Genomic DNA, 17,979 nt, shown 5'->3' on the forward strand with positions numbered 1-17,979 from the left:
TCTCGACCTGAAAAAATCCACATGTCTTTTCATTTCTGGGCTGTCGTTCAATTCTCCATCCATATATCAGGTGATGTCATGACCTACCCTGTGTTCTTTGTAGATCCATTTAGTCTGAAAATTCGTAATAAAAAATACATAATTCATGGAAGTCACCAAGTTCTTGCACCAACGGCCCCAAATGAAGGCTTCGTGTGTAGCAAGTGCAATAGTTTTGCTGGGTTTAAATCGGTTCTTGGAGAAAATAATTACCAACATAATTGTCAACATACAGCAAAATAAGAATCATTTTGTGTTAAAAGACTCATCTTTCCCACCAGGCTAACGAAAGCAATTTCAAAGTCTTCGTTTTGTGTTCCACCCCCCGCCCTCAAAAAAACACCTAGAACAGAAAGTAAAGGCAGTGACTCTGTTGGAGGATTTTCTGAACACGAAGTGAAAACATCTGGAGTAATGAAAGAAAATGACATCGGAGTGTACTTCCCTGTATACGTTTTTGTGGGTTGCTCATGCTTTTTGCCGCAATGGCTATTAATGCGCATGCGCACACAATTATGGAATCAATTTTGTTGGTGAAAGGTCCATATGGCCAAGATCCAGAAACCACTGGGAATATGGACGGAAGAGACAATCCTCGACCTCGTCTACTGCCTTTTGACAGTGTCTCATTTGGAGAATGACAAGTGGGCTCTGCGCGATTAGATAGGTTTACCGCAGAGCGTTTCTGGACGACGACTCGCTTCGCTGACGTCAGCCCGGTAAAGTCTTTAAAAGTCCCGAGCAAGGTCTCGGGCCAGCCAAATCCGCTGTTTCAACCCAGCCACACATCTGCCAAAAGGGCATCGTTGCGGTGTCGATTCGCTACTCCTAATAAGAAAAGGCGTCTCCGTTGGTCAAGAAAAGTAGCAGTATAAAACGAGTAAGTGAGGTTTACCTGAAGCATCTTCAAGCGAAACTTTTACGTCACCTGGACCAAAAATCTTTGTCATTTGGAACATTTGGAAAAACCATATTTGCATTTTTGTGATAATTTTTAGACAATTAGTGGATGTTTAGTCTGGTTTGGACAATTATTTTTGTTAGACATCGAGATATGGCCTTTTGAAAAGGCACGCGGTTCCTCTATCTGGGGCTGCGACACAGCCTTTCTCCCACTCATAACCGCCCTTCGCTTTGCTGTATTTTGTTGCTTTTTCTGCACATCACCCAGTGGTGTATCGCGGGAAGGCAGGGAGCGAGTCCCTTCCCCCACGGTTGCCAACTTTTGTTAAACTGTTGTTGCTTGTTATTGCTGCGAACAAATACATAATTTCCCGCAATGACATAAGGGACACTGAAGGAGACAGAAAATGTCTCAAGTCAAGTCAAATTGAGAACCTTTTTTTGTCCTAGCAGGATGTGTCTATCCTGGGGTGTCCTACTGGCTGCTTGTTTGGCCCTCCTGACCGCGGAGACCCAGCGACCGGTGCACGCTCAGGGCGTGGAGGTCAACGGCAAGATCTGTACTCGGACGGTGCTGCCAGCGTACTTGAGGGCGCCCTGCGACGAGTACCATCGCACTCAGCAGGGAATGCCCGAGCTTGAATCTGCACCAAGTAAGGAGTCCCACGCATTGAACTTGCCAATAGTTGCTAAGGTAGCCTCGAGGGACATCTGCTTGCAGATGCGGATTACTCGCAGATAAGACTTGGGCATGTAGCCAGATACTTCAACTGTCACAGCACAGTTAAATGTGCAAAAACACGCAAAAATCTCAGAAAATAATCGGTCCACAATTATTTTGAAGAACGCACATCTACATGCAATGCCATTCTTTCCTGGTCCTTACAGAGAGAGTAATAGTGACTACAAGAATTTTTGAAATTGTCTAAAATTAATGACAATAGTTATCCTATTTAAATTTAAACTCACCACCACTTTTTGTGGTAGATAACAACGTTGTGGAGGATGTCCTGGACACGTCTTCAATGCACAAAATTTTGTAACAATGCGGCCGTTTCACAATAGTGCGCCACCAAGAGTTTACAACGCGTTTGCCAATCACAATGCCCGAAATCTGTCGACTAAATGCGCGTTTGGAAAGGGTCAACAGATTTCGTGCATTAAGATTGGCCAACACGTTGCAAACTCTTGGTGGTGCACTATTGTGAATCGCCCGTATTGACGCACAGTTTCCTACCTGAGGCAATTGCTCCCTGTATTGAATCGGTGCTCTAGGAACTAAATTATCTTAAATCAAGTCACACTTCACGTACTTGCAATACTGCACAATTTTAACTACAGCAAAGGATGGAGCAGAACCAAAACTAGAGAGAGGGGGACCTAAATGTTTCTTGTTGAGGGGTAAAAAGCTTAGGAATTTCCTAATGTAACTTTTTATGGTCTTCCTAAGGGAGTGAGACTAGATTTAGGGGGGAGGGTTCCCTGTAACAAGAAGGATAGAACGGAAAAGGTCCCCGAGTCGCCTTTCCGTAATTGTATTGAAAAGTCCTCTTTTTGGAAGAACCCATGGCCCCTGTTCCCCATTTGCTAATTTATACAACTAACAAAAGCACATAGAAAGGATAAAGAATTGCAAATGCCAATAGTGAAGAGCTTTTGGCAGATAAATTTTTCCTTATTTTGTTGGAAAGAATAAACAAGTCGACATGTGCCCACTTGAGCGTTAATGGGGTGGTGAATGCGACGTGTGGATGAATACGATGACCATGGTATTGGTCACAGTAGCCGCGCCAGTTTCGGAGCAACCCTTCAGTGACACAGGCGCTCATTACAAAATTCGACGCCATGCTTTCCGCAATGTAAGGGTGTCGTCGGAAATGTCCAGTGAAATATCGCGGGATTCGTCCATACAGTGGCGTTGCTCTCTGGTCTCGTTTTTACTGCCTCGTTATGGAAGTCGTGCCCCGGGCCCCAAATTCTGAGCTATTTTCCTGGTGGAGAACTATGACCCATACGTTCCGCACCCCACCCCGTTGTAAATATTAACATGCGTATTTACGGCACAGAGATAACTCTTGTTTATTTATCTCCACCTGAACTTACGTAGGGCCGGTTCGTGCTCGGCACGAAAACGAACAGAAACGCGCGCTTTTTGATACGATGTCGCCAGGCTTTTGAAGCAAATTCGTTCAAATCGAAAGTCTGCTCCACTATTGCAGAATTCGCAGGAAAATGTTTGCAGTGAATCGTGTGTTCATTTTCGTGCCGTGAACGAACTGCCGTCGGGTGCATTTACGCCCCTCCCCCTAAATCTCATATCCCTGTCGTATAGTTGACATTAATCTGGCACAATACTGTCAAGGAGTCCACATTCCACGGAGGCAAAATGTCCTATTTCACCGGCCTTTACTGTGTTTTTTGCAGGGCGACCACCCAGTGATCCGCTCCGCATCCGCGGCTGAAACAAGCCATCACGCCCGGGACAGACCACAGCTGAATATGACAGTCAACGATACCTGTCGGAGTCTGCACTCTGTCCTTGGGTTACGCGATATTCTGCACGTCAAGCTTAACAGTAAACAAGCTTTTAAAATGTAACAAACAACAGACAAACAAACTTCCGAAGTCGTAGTAAGGTATAATTATTTTATAAAGCAAGTGAGTGTATAAAGCAATCAAATCTGTACTTCAAACTGGAACAACATTTTGAAAGTTCCCGTCTGAATTTTCGGTAAAAAGGTTTTGCAAGATATCTAACTGTTGAGGTCTTTATATTAAACTTTTGCAGGATTCAAAGCACTCTCGGAGGCAACTAATATCTTATGAATAAAAAACAGCCTTGGCAGCCGGTAATTGTTTTAAAAACTTTACCCTCTAAATCCTACAGATTAAAAACTAGGGACTGGACGATTTAAGGTGGAAATTACTCTGAATTTAGATTTAAAAAGTTGAGCAAAGAACACCTTCCATTAGAAACTGAAGTGAAATATCAAGGTGTTTGTTTTATTAACCCGAAATCGTCTTGTCCCTAGTTTCAATCAGAGGGAGCGAATTTCGTTACTCATCAGAATCTAGAGAGTAAAGGTCAGTGTGTATAAATATATGTACAGGAATGTTGAAGCAAATATGATTAGAATCGAATGGATTTAAAAAATCTTTGTTTTGGAAGCAGAATATATTTCTGCACTAGACATCTTTTGTTATATTATCTTTTTTTTAACTAAGATTCATCGTTCTCTCGTCGGCTTCGGGCCACCAAAATGGCACACATTAAACTTTCTCCTCGTAATTGGTTTCTGAGCAATGGCCTTTAAGAGTGAAACCTAGAAATACTTGTCGGAAAGTTAAGAAGTAAACTGTTGACTGGGGAAAACGAGCTTATAATTGGGAATGACATTGCTACATAAGAAGCAGAATCATTGCTTCTAACGACTTTTAAACGACTTTTATAGTATAGGGTTTACCCTCAAGAAGAAGTTGTGGAAGCCATTTTGTTTAACTTTTCATTCAAATGACGTCACACAGCGCCCAAGGAGGGGTCTTAGGGGCCAACGGGGGCCATGCCCCCCCCAAAAAAAAAACCTATGAATTTTTCCTTATCAAAGTGAAGATGTCAAGTGTCTTAATTGGAGGTTGTTTTGAAAAGAAAGGGCCATTTTGTTCAGGGAATCGTTTCTGAGCAGCTGCTGAATCGTGACTGGTGCGATCAGTTAATGCGAAAGCGCATCAGTGACGCTGCATATTTGTCCCCCCCCCAAAAAAAAGAGTATGGACCCGCCCATGACAGCGTCCTTTGCCGTGACGTCTTACCAGTTGTCGTCGGTCATTATGACCGAATGGAAACCATAGGCAGCGTCCGTGCACGCTACCGGGGATGTGGCTGAGCGCATAGTCGTCAATGAGAGGCCCCATGGTCTCGTATAGCATGGACCTCTTGCAAACCTGGACTCTGCCGTCCATGCACGAAGTTCATCCATTCGGACCAGGATGAAATTTGACTGCCGAACAAATAATTCCCACACACTTTTGCTACTGCACTTGCTGTGTTTAAAAGCGGCTCGTTATCTTGCAATTCACCCCTTGTCTCTTTTTGGCGTCTCTAATGAGTCGCTAGTTATAACAACACACCAGTGCATAACTGATTTAGCCCCCTTGGCCAGCCCCCTTGGCGACCAGCTGCACCTCCGATGAAAACCATATTCATGTACCCACCCCCCATGCCCGATGCTGGTGACGGGGCTGACGGGACATTGTGCTTAATAATCAAGGCCGTTTATTTGCTAAGCAAGACCAATTCCAATGTGAAGTGTGTATAATGATAGATACTGAGATAATTGAAGTGTTTAATGCCAATCCCTGCTCCGATCTTACTGTGACAAAATAATGGCATGATTTGGAGGCCGTGTTTAACTTCTAGGGCACCTCGAACCTCTTGAACGTAGTAAGTCAACACTGTCCCTAGTCCAAATGTGAGGATGCACTTACGTGCACCTCAGTTGTAATTGATACCTAATTGGCCTTGGAGAAGTCGTTATTTCTCCACAAATAATGAAATTTTCAACAAACCCTTGGCTGCTCGTACAGAAAATGCATTTGAACCTGGAAATTTACGATCAAGGCAACACAGAATTATTCGACGATTAGCATGCACAATTGCGACCGAAGAGGAAGGATTGCTGCAACACAATGTTAACATTGTTCTTAAACAACTGCAAAGCTTCAAAGCAAAAAAGAAAGTTTGAGAACACAGTCTGATGGCCTGCTTTGTAATTTGTTAGTCTTTTTTCTGAATTGCGCAGTGAAAAATCAATCATGAAATAGATTAACCCGCTACCCTTTTTGACCTAACCACTGTTACGAGGCCATTATGCATAAATATCTAATCTGATTAGTGAGATAATTCCAGCTGGGTAGTGTACATGCGTCCACATCTTATCTCATTTTTAACCATAGGCGTACACTGAACATGTCACCTTTGTACCCAAATTTTGTGCTTTAATTACTGTTCATACAAATGGACGGATGGTAAAAGAAAGCCATATTGAATTAAACATCCAACATTGTGGAATCGATTTGAGGTTCGAATCTGATTTAAACTGAGCGTATTAACTATCTGGACGACAATAATGGATGAAACGAACGGAGTAAGACGAGTCAGCCGGGCTAGCGCGTCGTCCCAGCGTCAGACACAAGCGGAGAATATCTCCGTTCACGGGAGCGAGGGGAGTGCTGATCGTGTGGGGCTCAAACGCCAGATCGGCCTGGCGGGATGCATCGCCTTCGTGGTCGGCACGGTCATCGGCTCCGGGATCTTCATCTCCCCGAAGGGCGTCCTGCAGAACACCGGCAGCGTAGGCCTGTCCCTCATGGTCTGGGTAGCCTGCGGTATACTGTCGGCTATCGGAGCCCTATGCTATGCCGAGCTCGGAACCATGATCTCTAAATCCGGGGGAGACTTTACCTACATCTTGGACAGCTTCGGGCCAGTGCCGGCTTTTCTGCGTATCTGGACGCTCATCGTGGCAGTGCGCACTGCCTCCTTCGCTGTCCTAGTCATAACCGCCTCGACATACCTGATAGGACCGTTCTTTGGAGAGTGCGGCGTCCCTGTGGTTGTCATTCAGTTACTAGGGGCTGCAATCATAGGTAAGAACAACTCTGAAGAGAACCAGCAAGCCAGTTTTATCACATATATTTAGAATACCACCAAGTTCTCGAAACTCACTTGCCTTTGAAGTTCATTGCAAGTTTGTAATCCGAGGAACGGACATCAATCATTGCTAAAGATTGGAAAACTCATCCGTGAACAAAAGTCATTATAAGGGAACTGACAAAATGCTTAAAATGGGATATTTTGCGGATGAATTAAAAAACGAATATATTTGATTCAGCACAAAATATGCACTAATTTAATGCAAATTTCGATTTTGTTGTAATTCCTACATAATTATGTCTAAAAGAACAAATTCACCGCGGCAGCCTTAATGAATACATGTATAGGGATGCTGAAGATGAACAGTGTATGCATTGTAAATAGTAACAACTACTTAATTTTCATATAAATTGAAATGTTACACGTATGTACATTCATGCTATGCTGTTTCTTACCTTCCACTAGGTCTCCCTGAAGATTAATGACGTTTTTACGTTAAAAGTTCAAGTGTTGTCAAACATTTTCTGCCGACATCCATGTGTGCTTGACGTGAAACGTCGTATTGATTTAAAACAGTATTAAATGGCACTCTATTTTGTGTTCGGCAACCATTTCAGAAGGTGAATCGTAGACTATACACTGTAGTAAAAAAAATGGTTGCTCTGAGTAAATTTATTGTGAGTTTACAGTGAGTAAGTTTATTGGGTAAACTATATTGTTGATAAAGGAGGTGAAAACAAATATGCACTTCGATAAAGAAGGAACGCCCTATTCACTGTCATAATTAGCGTCTGTCCGTCACAGCCTATAAAGATAGTGTATCTTTACTACGTCACAGCTGCCGTGTTCTGCCTGAACAGCATTAGTGTGCCTTGGAGTAATCGGGTCAACATCATCTTTAGTATCGCCAAGGTCCTCGGGCTCATCATCATCATTATAGCCGGGATAGTTCTCATGATTCAAGGTATATTAACAATAACTACACATGTACTTGAAATAAAGTGTACGCCCTTCTATTCATTATGGCTCAGAGTTAAATGGATGTTTTCGTAATAGTCCTATGTACCGGTACTGATGACGTTCACGGTGTTTACCGCAGTGCATACTGGGATAGACTGGGGGTCTTGGGTGTGGTGTACGCGGCCGTTGTATGCCATAGAGTAGGGGAAATGGCAGACGAACGACTTACGTAATCACAAGAAAGTGAAAGGTACAATATTTTACAATGCACCATCAATGTTGTAGTCAAGACCTGGCAGTTCGACACCAGGACCAAGACCAACAGACCAAGACCGAGACCGTAGACCAAGACAAGGCCAGAAAAAGTAACCCGAGACCAAGACCGAAACTAAGACCTGCAGTCCGAGACCAAGACCACATATATTTTGTAAATAATTGGATAGAAATCATCTCTGTATATTGACATAAAACTGTGAAGATGGGCTATAAACCACAGAACGACATATTTAGTTTGACAGAATTGTCCTGGAATTTAGCATCGTTTTTTGTTGTTACTTTGCAGTTTGAATTCTTCAATGATGTGTTTACTTTTTGACCTGCTCTGAATGTCGCGACCTGCATATTGCATGCAATCAATGCAACCTAAAGACACAATAAAATTAGAATAAAATTTCCTTTCCAACTGTTTTATTTCGCATTCATAAACACTTGGGAGTTTAACTTTTTGCCTGGTATGGCAGGCAGCACATGCATGTAATCCATCTGTGTTAAATATTATGACAAGGCTCACAAGGAAACACGCCTAGGATTTTAATACATGTATACATGTACTTTGGGCTAGCAGATGAGTTTGAAAAACAAAAATATCTTGAAGTAAGAAAACAACTTACATGCAACAAGTATAAAAAAAAATAATGGGGTCTAAATAAAAATTTCGAACGAAAAATCATGGCACTTCATAATTTTATGCATTTCAGCTCAATTCATTTTAAAATGATAAAATTAAATCAATATATTTTCATTTCAAACTAGGAACTGTAATGCAAACATAGCATTACATTCCATTAAAAATCAAACACGAAAGAGTTTTTGATTGTTTGAAAATTTAAGCCTTAAATTTAGATTCTTTAGAAATTTTAACAAACATTAGGACTGAAAGATCATTCCTAGAAGTAGCCTGGTACACGTACATATACGTACTTCACGGGGTGATGGCAGCGCACGTGTTCGATGAAGGAAGACGTTGTTCCTGCCTTAGTGCTGATGCTGGGTTTTTCGCGAAAAAAAAACACACAGCGACATCTCCTATGCTTCCCGTTTTGACACCAACGTATTCCTCGTGGTAGTTGAATGCATAATGTATGATTGCCGAATTGCCAAACATGGCAGCCGGAAAAGACTTTCTGGTAAGCATGACATCAACGACTTGCGCACCAGCAAGGCACTCGTGCTAAAAACGCTATCACGGAATGGTGTCTTGTTGGTCAAGTTTGAGATCAACAAACAGTGCATAAATAAGCGTCTAGTTACCAGACCATGCAATGCGACTACGGGTTCATAGGTACCTTGACGGCAACAAATCACATATCTTTTTGCGGCCAGTAACCAGTGACAACTATTTTGGGGGCTGTCATGCGCTATCTTCTTCCTGGTGCAAACTTCAACTTTGCGTGTGCAAGTTTAAAGGCGAATGCAAAAGGTTTATACTTTGGCCACGCAAGTTTTGACTTTGGGAGCACACGTAATTCGCGCAAAGGGTGAAGTTTGCGCATGACACGCTACTGCCAGCTGTAGCCACAAAGAACTCTCGTACGTACAGTCCTTAACGGCTGTGCCTTCGTCTTGCGTGGTCTCGATTCAAGTTTTTCGTAGGCCTACGAACAATCAAAATTCATCACCAATCAGGAACAAAAGGGTGCAAAGTGTATTTAAATTCAGTCTTGTACTGGTCTTGGCCGAAAATTCCGAGAACAGGAGGTACAAGATCAAGACCAAGACCAAGACCAATGATTCGAGACCAAGACTGGCACGTTCGAGACCAAGACCACCTTCAAAGTGGTCTCGAGACTGGTCTGTGGCCTCGAGACTGGTCTCGAGGCCAAGACCAGTCTCAGCGACTACAACACTGGCACCGATGACTCTTATTCGTCTGCTTTCATCTTGGCAGTATTCTCAAGCCGATACTGACTCGATCCGGTTCCGTTTGGTCGACTTGATTTGGTTTGGTTCTGTCGCAGCAGAACTGGGTTGGATGGATTTGATAAGGCATTGTGGTTTCATTTCAATATATTAGATTTCCAATATTTGTTTGAGCATTTTTTGACGATTAACATCCATACCTTAATATCCCTTAAAGGTAACGTCAAAAACTTACAAGATGGTTTCACCCCGGCAATAGAAGTGCCACCGGAGAAGATACCACTGGCGTTCTACTCAGGTCTTTTCGCTTACTCCGGATGGTAAAAGAACTCTTACAGTCCTCCTCCAGACTTTTACATCTATACTTGAACCAATTATCGTTGGAGAGCAATTTTAGCAGACTAAAACACTTAAACATAGCCCAGACATTCTGGAGCTGTGTGCTATTTAACTTCCCCTTTTTGGCTATGCTCATTAGACAGCGAGTACACGTATTACGAAAATGAACTAAAGTGAACCCCCGTTTCTGCCTAAATTTTTATATTTTGCTTTCAAATAAAATAATTTAGGTTTTTTAAATATTACTTTCATGATTATGTTTATCATCTTTAAATTTTACAGAGAGAAAACATATTCCCTCCAACCTAATCCGATATCTAAAATATTTGGCAAGAACTTTTGGAACAAAACCGGTTGTTCCGAAAGATAGTCCCTATTGCGCACGTATTATTCAGTTCCGATAGGTTTCCTAAATTGGTCTGAAATGCGGAGATAATATTATCCCTCACTGAATCTGGGGCCTAACGTTGTTGGAAAATGTGTGGATGCATATCGAAAGAATACCCATTACTAATCTGGGAACCTCACTCTTTTCGATAATATCGATCACTGAATTGGGGATCGGGGCAACGAGGCCATGCCTGCCCTTAAACAGTAACAAGTGCTTTTTTAACTTCCAAAGAACAAGAGCAAAGCCATTGTGGATGCTATTTCATTTTTCGTCCTTTGAAAAGTAAAAGAAAAGTACCAGAATTTAGCCTGAGGCCTAAGTGTAAAAGTTATGTAAAGAAATCTCCATCTTTTAGCATCAAAATTTGGTTCTTGAGCCTATGTTCTTTGCAAGAGAAAGCGAAGTTTAATCTGACTCTGCAGGGACAGTCAACCCCTAAACAGCACAGTGGCAATAACTTAAATGGAATTGGAAGAGATGCATACTGAAGTAAATGTTTCTCACAACGTTTCTCTTTTTTCTTACAACGTTTCTCTTTTTTTCTCACAACGTTTCTCTTTTTCTCTCACAACGTTTCTCTTTTTTCTCACAACGTTTCTCTTTTTTCTCTCACAACGTTTCTCTTTTTTCTCACGACGTTTCTCTTTTTTTACCACATTTCTCTTTTTTCTCTCACCACGTTCCTCTTTTCTTTCAAAACGTTTGTTTCTCACAAACTTTCCCTTTTTTTCATTACGTTTTGATTCAATGGAAATTGCAACCCCTACAGGTCTCCCTCTACCACCCAAAAATCGTACTGAAAGAGTTTGAAGAGAAAAACGAAAAGAAACTTTCCAGAAAACTGCATGTTTGAATTTCAGAGGCCATTGATTGCTCAATAAAGCTCATGCCCCAATTATTTGTTTTCTAATCTCATCATTCGGTGTTACGACTTAACGATACCTTACGTTTTCGTTTCCTGCAGTATGTCGTTTTGTCATGATGTCCTTTTTTTCATAGGCAATTTCTGCCCAGCTTTACAGAGGAGATTGTGAATCCTGCCAGGTAAGCTGCAGTCAAGTCTATACTTTCCACACAAGTCTTTTCACTGCAAAGATATAGTATATGGATTAGTTGCGAGAAATTAACGGTGTCTGCGTTGAATAGTGATTGTAATTTGTCTGAACATTTTCGGTGGCACAGACCCTGTTGATCCAAGTGGGGGTGACTGGGATGCCGCCCTCCAAGCCAATGTTCACCCCCCCCTTTGAAATAGGAATGAACACAACCCATACACAGGCCCAAATACCCCCAAATGTGAGCCTATTAAGCCGTTAGTCGGTCCACATGCTGACAATAATTGTGATTGCCTTTATAGCGTATATATAATGCTACAGGCATGCTGAAGGAGGCCTAAGTTGCCACCTTCCCAGAACACATGGCCAATTGTGATGTTTCCTTTTGTGTGTATGGTTAAGTATCTTTTTTACCGTTTTAGTTGACAGGACATGAACAATACTTGTGATTAAACTGTACACACAGATTTTTACCAATTAGCCACATCTCAGGTACAATATTTGTAAGTAAATTTTAAAAAACTGATATTGCAGCAACAACGTCATCAAGGGCGTTAAAATAGCGCCGACACGTGAACAATTTAAGCTTATATAATGAAGCTCATCCGGTCAATTATTTCCATATAGTTAAATGCATTGATAGGAGTACATCTTTATGTTTTGATGCAAAATTCGTGTCGAGACTTTCCTGAGCTCAAACCTTGCATCTTGCCAATCAACATGCATCATTAATTTGTTTCTGATGATCACCTTATAGTCTGGCACAATCAACAACGCAAAATACTCGCTTTGGTTCAAATCTACGTTAAAAAGTTCCTCTATTCCTCTTGGGCAGAAACATTCCCTTGGGCATCATCATATCGATGGTCATCATTACGGGCGTGTACATCTTGGCCAACCTGGCGTACTTCGTGGTTCTTTCTCCGACAGAACTATTAGCGTCAGAGGCAGTGGCATTGGTAACTTCTCCCCTATGAAATCAAAATCGTATACTTCAGAACCAACACGTGCCTCCTTTTTTAAACTTCTACCTATAACTTCACACGTAGAGGCTTTTGGTTCTAATGTTGACTGCACTTTATAATTTGATGTGGAATTATTATGTTCGAGAGTACATTGCTTTGGTCACCTTAGCGACCATTAGAATCGGTTTACTTATTATTCGACTTTTTTTTTCAATTATGACAGACATTTGGGGAGCGTGTCATGGGTTCCTGGTCGGTAATCATATCCGTTGCTGTCGCTTTCTCCTGCATTGGATCGCTCAATGGCGCGTTGTTCTCTTTTGCCAGGTAAGCAGATGTTATACCCCATTTACCTCAACCATTTGACATTAATTAACTTACCACTTATCACACAGAGAAAGTTTTGTTACTTTCCTGATTCTACAGTTCTGAATCATAGGATATCTTCATAAAGGTATAGATTTCACAGTTGCAGGCCCCTCGTCGACCGTTACAATAACTGATTTACGTTTTGGTCTCAAAAAATGTTGAACTTTGAGTTAACTTTATGGATTAATTTGCCCTGATTTGATTTGACTTGACCCGACTTGATTCGATTCGACTCCATTCAAATCAGGATCTTGATGGTGTCGTCGCGAGAGGGCCTAATGCCACAGGTTTTGGGCATGATCCACGTACACAATAGGACTCCACTGCCAGCTGCAATTGCCACCGTAAGAATATAACTAAATAACTACTTCTGCATTTATAAGACTGTAAAGATCTCACGAGTGTCAGAACCAGCGACAGCCTGGTTCCGTACACCATGCTTATCCAACAACGCAATCAGAACCAATTACAGATTGAAGTGACAAAGAATGGAGAAATATCCACTTTTAGAGGTGGTAGGAAATCTATCATGCGGCAGGGACTAAAAACCCAATAAACATGCTGACCGAGGTGAGATCTCGTCGACCCGAGTGGCAGAGGTGGATTCCCGTGTGGCAAGTGACATGCTAGCAAGAAAAGCACGACTAACTACTTCAAGTAGCTGATTGTTTGTCACAGGCCCAGCTGGTCATCGACGTGGAAATCGATGAATCAGTCCTCCTGGGATAGGTTATTGACTCGGTATTAGATCGCACTTTGTGACAATTTCCAAGAGCTTAGATGTGAAAGGGCACGTTCAATATTATTGGTTTGCACAGGCAACGTGCGCAAATTAATTTACCTGTGAAGGTGCACACGCCCTCATCGTATTCCACCGGGTGCTGGGCACGCAACGGCTACAGCACTTAAAAGTCAGGCACCTCTTTTGTTTGCGTCGTTGAGATACTTCTGCAGAGAATGAGTTCGCAGACTCCAACTTTGCTCAAAATGTAGGCTACCACTATCGCTGCATCTGTTTGTGAATTTATATGTAGATTTCTCGTGTTCCAGTTAGATGATTGAAAAAATGTCCATAAATGCATTTTTTTGGAACAGTTTCCGATTGTGATAGGCATGTTGATGGTTCCAGATATCAACACACTGATCAACTACCTGAGCTTCACCCGCTGGCTGTTCATTTCCATAGCAGTTGCTGTGATACCTTACTTCCGGTGGAAGTACCCAGATATACCTCGACCGTTCAAGGTAGGTCAAAGGCCACAGACTCACGTCGCTCGGCTTCACCAAAGCGGCTACTGACGGCAATTAAAATATGTTAAAAACGAAGCGTAAGGGGTTGTTAGTAAGCCCATTGCAATAACAAGACCCTTTTCAACGCTGTTGTAGTGAAATATGAAGGCCACCTCCACTGCCAGGAATGGCCATACCAGTCACATTAATAGAATTCTCCTTGCTGCAGTCAACATCATACGGAAGCCCGTCAGTGCCAATTTGATTTATGCAAAAATATTTTTATCACGAGATAACGCAATAACATTGCAAAATAACGCAAAAACTTTGCGAAAAACCGCTTTAATAATAACATTTAATTGTTTCTGGACAGGTGCCAATCATCCTACCGATCATCTTCATCATCTGCTGCTTGTTTGTGGTTGGGGTGTCTATCTACTCCTCACCCGTGGATTGTGGCATCGGGGCTGGCATCACCTTGACGGGAATACCAGTCTACCTCCTATTCGTCTGGTGGGAAAAGAAACCTTCCTGGTTTACAAATGCAGTCGGTAAGGTGGTGAAAGTTTGGCCATTTTGTATATACGCGCTTCCTTTCTATGCACACTTCTCAAGGCAACACGCCTCATACCACTTTCTCCCCGTTATGTACACAGCAGCGGACAGAATAAAATCGTAAGTGCATTTCTGGATCCAATTTCACAGAGCTGCTTTGAAGAAAATCGTTCTAAGCGAATTATTATACTATGCAAAAATTACAGAGAATTTGTCACGAACATTACACATACACTGACATTTATGGCCGATAAAATATCAAATATTTTCCGCGCAATTAGCACATTATTTCAGCGAAGCACCCCTGTGAAAAATGGCCCCTGAGTTCTGATCTTGAAGTGACCCCGTGTTGTTTGATTCAACAGATGCAGTAACGTGCTTCCTCCAGCGTTACCTGCTGATAGCACCTGAGGATAAAAGGACCGACTGAAAGCGAAACATAGCCTGATGCACTATCCTCGAAACGCCAATGGGAAAACTGTTCCAAATCTCGCAGTGGAAAAAACACAGATTGCTCTCTGAATATCAGTCAGTTCGTCTTGTCTTTGTCTGGATTTGGATACTTGTCACTGATACAAGACTTCTCACAAAACGTGCATCGTTTTGCATGTTCTCTGTAAATACAGTCCTGTAAATATCGATTTGATTCTGTGGTGTCTTTTCTTTTTTTTCAAGAATTAGATTGGGTCAGTTTGACCACACTTTTACTTGTATTCACTCAAATTTCATTCACTGTTTTGACTGTTGTACAGAGAAAAATATAACACACTAACAAGCATCTATTGATTCTCTAATGTCATTCACCATCTGATCCGACTACCCAGTGCTGTTAATAAAGTAAGTTTCACAACAAATTGGCAATATTCGGAATGTGGAAGTTATAATTATCTTCTCCTGCTATGGGTGCCATCCTAAAAATAAGCCTTTTGCGAGTTAAATTTGAATAAAATATGGTACACTGATTTCTTAAAATTTCCATGAACATAACAATTCGAATTCTCCATATCTAAAAACACTGTTTCTATACCTCTTGATTTGGGGCAAGCTTTTGCTTGGTCGCCTTGCACGGATACACTGTTTTCAATGGATGAGAAGGGTACAAAGGAACTAGGCCTTTCGAGAAGTGGTGGTTGCTATGCAAAAGCCTTCCCCGAATCACGGGGCATAGCAACAGGGTATTTAGTCTGGAGAATTCAAAAATTGTTATGTTTATTTGCAATCAGATATAGGTGTACCAGATTTTATTCATTAACCTATCCAGTCTTTAAATGTAACGTTAGCACGTACTTTTCTCATTGGACTTAACTGTCCTTTTTATTTTATTTTTCTCTATCTCTTCTGAGAACCTTCACTCTAAGAGGTCTTTCTACCATGTGATTGGCAACTTACAACTATGAAAAAACATAAATATTTTTAGCAGATCTCTTTGTCAGCAAGTAGAATGCTATACTGGACTTGACAAAGGATCCCAACACAACATTGGTTTGCTGACCAGCGCAGTTATGTCAGACACGTCACGTCTGAAACTCTTATCACATTTTCAATAAACCTTGTATCTTTTTGGATGGATATAAATTGTTCTTTTTATTTCTTCGTTTAATTAAATAACCAGTTTGTTCAAAAGCTGTTTCAGCAAACTCACCTCGTAGTTGGAACCGAAATATTCATGTATGTTACTTGTAAATCAAGAAATGTATTAATACGTTTAAGCTCATCGAGGAAAGTAATTTTAGTAAAACTCATTTAGTGATTTTAGTTTTGTTTTCTTGCTCACTCTTGTATGCATGTATTACCGTACCGTTGTTTACTGGTAAAAACAGTATTACGGATGATTCTGCTTACTGACGCTTCGCGTAATTTGTACAAATCAAATACACGTATTCCGGGAGATTATTTGAAGACGTACGTGGAAACTTTGATTTCACAAGTATTTCACCGCACATACAGATTAATCGTAGCTGGTCAAATAGAGCCTGGAAGTAAAAAGTCACGCAGCAACCTTGCAGAACCCTTGTGCCGTCTGTCTATGGGGATTTTGCATTGGGCCGTCCTATCATTTTTTGAAGAATGATGAAGAATGATTCCTAACTGAAACCATCCCATCAAACACTCATGCTGGAATTTTAAATTTGTCTTCCTCAAGTAATATTTAGAAAAAGTCCCCTGGAGACGGGTAACAACGAATTTCATTAACGACCTTTAATTTCCGGCAATATCGTTCCCAGGTCTCCTTGTTCATGCACATTTGTTTTCACTCCCCGTACTTACGTGAAAACGAAATTGTACAACGTTGCAAAGACTTAGGATACCTAGGCCTACCTGCAGTAATCGCGGCAGGTTCCAGATTCCGTTGAGATGACACGACGCAGTTCGTGTCAGCAAAGGTTAGATAAAATATTAGAATCTTTTGTAAAAGTAGATTATTGCTTTAAGTCGATTACCTTATAAAATAAGCATTCCGTAAAATCTGTTTTTATTTTGGCTTTTACAGGCAGACTACCATAAATTTTATTCCTTAAATGTTCATCTGCGTACGAAACCACCAAATTACACTGTTCTTCATGTATTCTAGATTTTCCGAAGTGATGGATCAATTTTTGGCAGGATATTTCTCTTTTAGGACAGGTAATATTTCACTTTCTATTAAATGATATGCTGGCAAATATTTCCAAAGACTTTTTTAAGGAGCTGGATTTTTTAGGCAGTAACTGAATGAAAAAATATGGCAAATTCTAAAATTTGTGCACATTACTTTTTCCTATTTAAGGGGTTTGGAAGCGCGCCATCAGTGGTCAACTTTCACGCTCTATTGCAAGTGGAATCTTAAGTTTGGTCAAAAAAACAAGACTGAGAAAGTTATATCTTTGTCGCAGACGGTTATGGAGCAGGCTAGAATTAATACTGGGTTATTGGTAAGGATCTTACAATTATTCTAACATGACTAAAATAACAAATGTAACAATTTTGAAGACATTGGTGTATAATGCTCACATTTCACAATCTCTTTGTTCTGTAGCACATTAAAACTATCAAAGCTTTGCATGCTCGCATGATGGTATTCACCCGGAGACACCCAAAATCTTGAAATGAAAAAAACTGACAAATACAAATTCGACTTGAAGAAATAATCCCGCCTTTAACAATTTTTTAAGCCTTGCGTTCTTACACTAAACGTTAAACGTTTTCCATCTGCGCTTGCTCACCCTTACTGACTTCTTTTCTTTTTATTAACGTTGCTGATGGAGTATAAAAGGCAGTGATGAAATGTACCATAAGAGTACTTAACATGTTTTCAAGGTTAGAGATTGACAATAAAACCCCAAATGCATGGAGATATAACAAAAAGTGACCTCAGAAAGTGGTTTTCTTATCGGACTTTGC

The 17,979-nt window shown here is 41.1% G+C and overlaps 1 protein-coding gene and 1 long non-coding RNA gene across 3 annotated transcripts; both read left to right on the top strand.

The window, feature by feature from the left end:
- Nucleotides 1-804: 804 nt before the first annotated feature.
- On the top strand, nucleotides 805-4,133 carry LOC110986099 (uncharacterized). 2 transcript variants are annotated; one of them, XR_015425728.1, is made up of 3 exons: nucleotides 805-919; nucleotides 1,393-1,595; nucleotides 3,367-4,133. It is a non-coding gene; the product is annotated as an uncharacterized LOC110986099 (long non-coding RNA). The 2 variants fall into 2 exon arrangements; XR_002599076.2 differs by having other exon boundaries at nucleotides 817-919; nucleotides 1,396-1,595.
- A 1,614-nt stretch (nucleotides 4,134-5,747) lies between these two features.
- Nucleotides 5,748-17,943, top strand: LOC110986101 (cystine/glutamate transporter-like). The gene is made up of 10 exons (XM_022247741.2): nucleotides 5,748-6,588; nucleotides 7,434-7,559; nucleotides 9,912-10,014; nucleotides 11,424-11,468; nucleotides 12,315-12,438; nucleotides 12,668-12,771; nucleotides 13,061-13,157; nucleotides 13,909-14,058; nucleotides 14,417-14,594; nucleotides 14,964-17,943. Exons 1-10 carry the CDS (start codon nucleotides 6,069-6,071, stop codon nucleotides 15,026-15,028), a joined length of 1,512 nt encoding a protein of 503 aa, XP_022103433.2. The 5' UTR covers nucleotides 5,748-6,068; the 3' UTR covers nucleotides 15,029-17,943.
- Nucleotides 17,944-17,979: the final 36 nt, after the last annotated feature.

This window comes from Acanthaster planci, linkage group LG06, assembly GCF_054643075.1.
Source record: "Acanthaster planci isolate LZ-2023a linkage group LG06, COTS_SCS, whole genome shotgun sequence".
Lineage (NCBI taxonomy): Eukaryota > Metazoa > Echinodermata > Asteroidea > Valvatida > Acanthasteridae > Acanthaster > Acanthaster planci.

Coding starts and splice junctions, on each gene's coding strand:
- LOC110986101 (XM_022247741.2), top strand. CDS start 6,069: ATGGATGAAACGAACGGAGTAAGACGAGTCAGCCGGGCTAGCGCGTCG. Junction 10,015..11,423: donor CTTTTCGCTTACTCCGGATG/GTAAAAGAACTC, acceptor TTTTTTTCATAG/GCAATTTCTGCCCAGCTTTA. Junction 11,469..12,314: donor GAGATTGTGAATCCTGCCAG/GTAAGCTGCAGT, acceptor CCTCTTGGGCAG/AAACATTCCCTTGGGCATCA.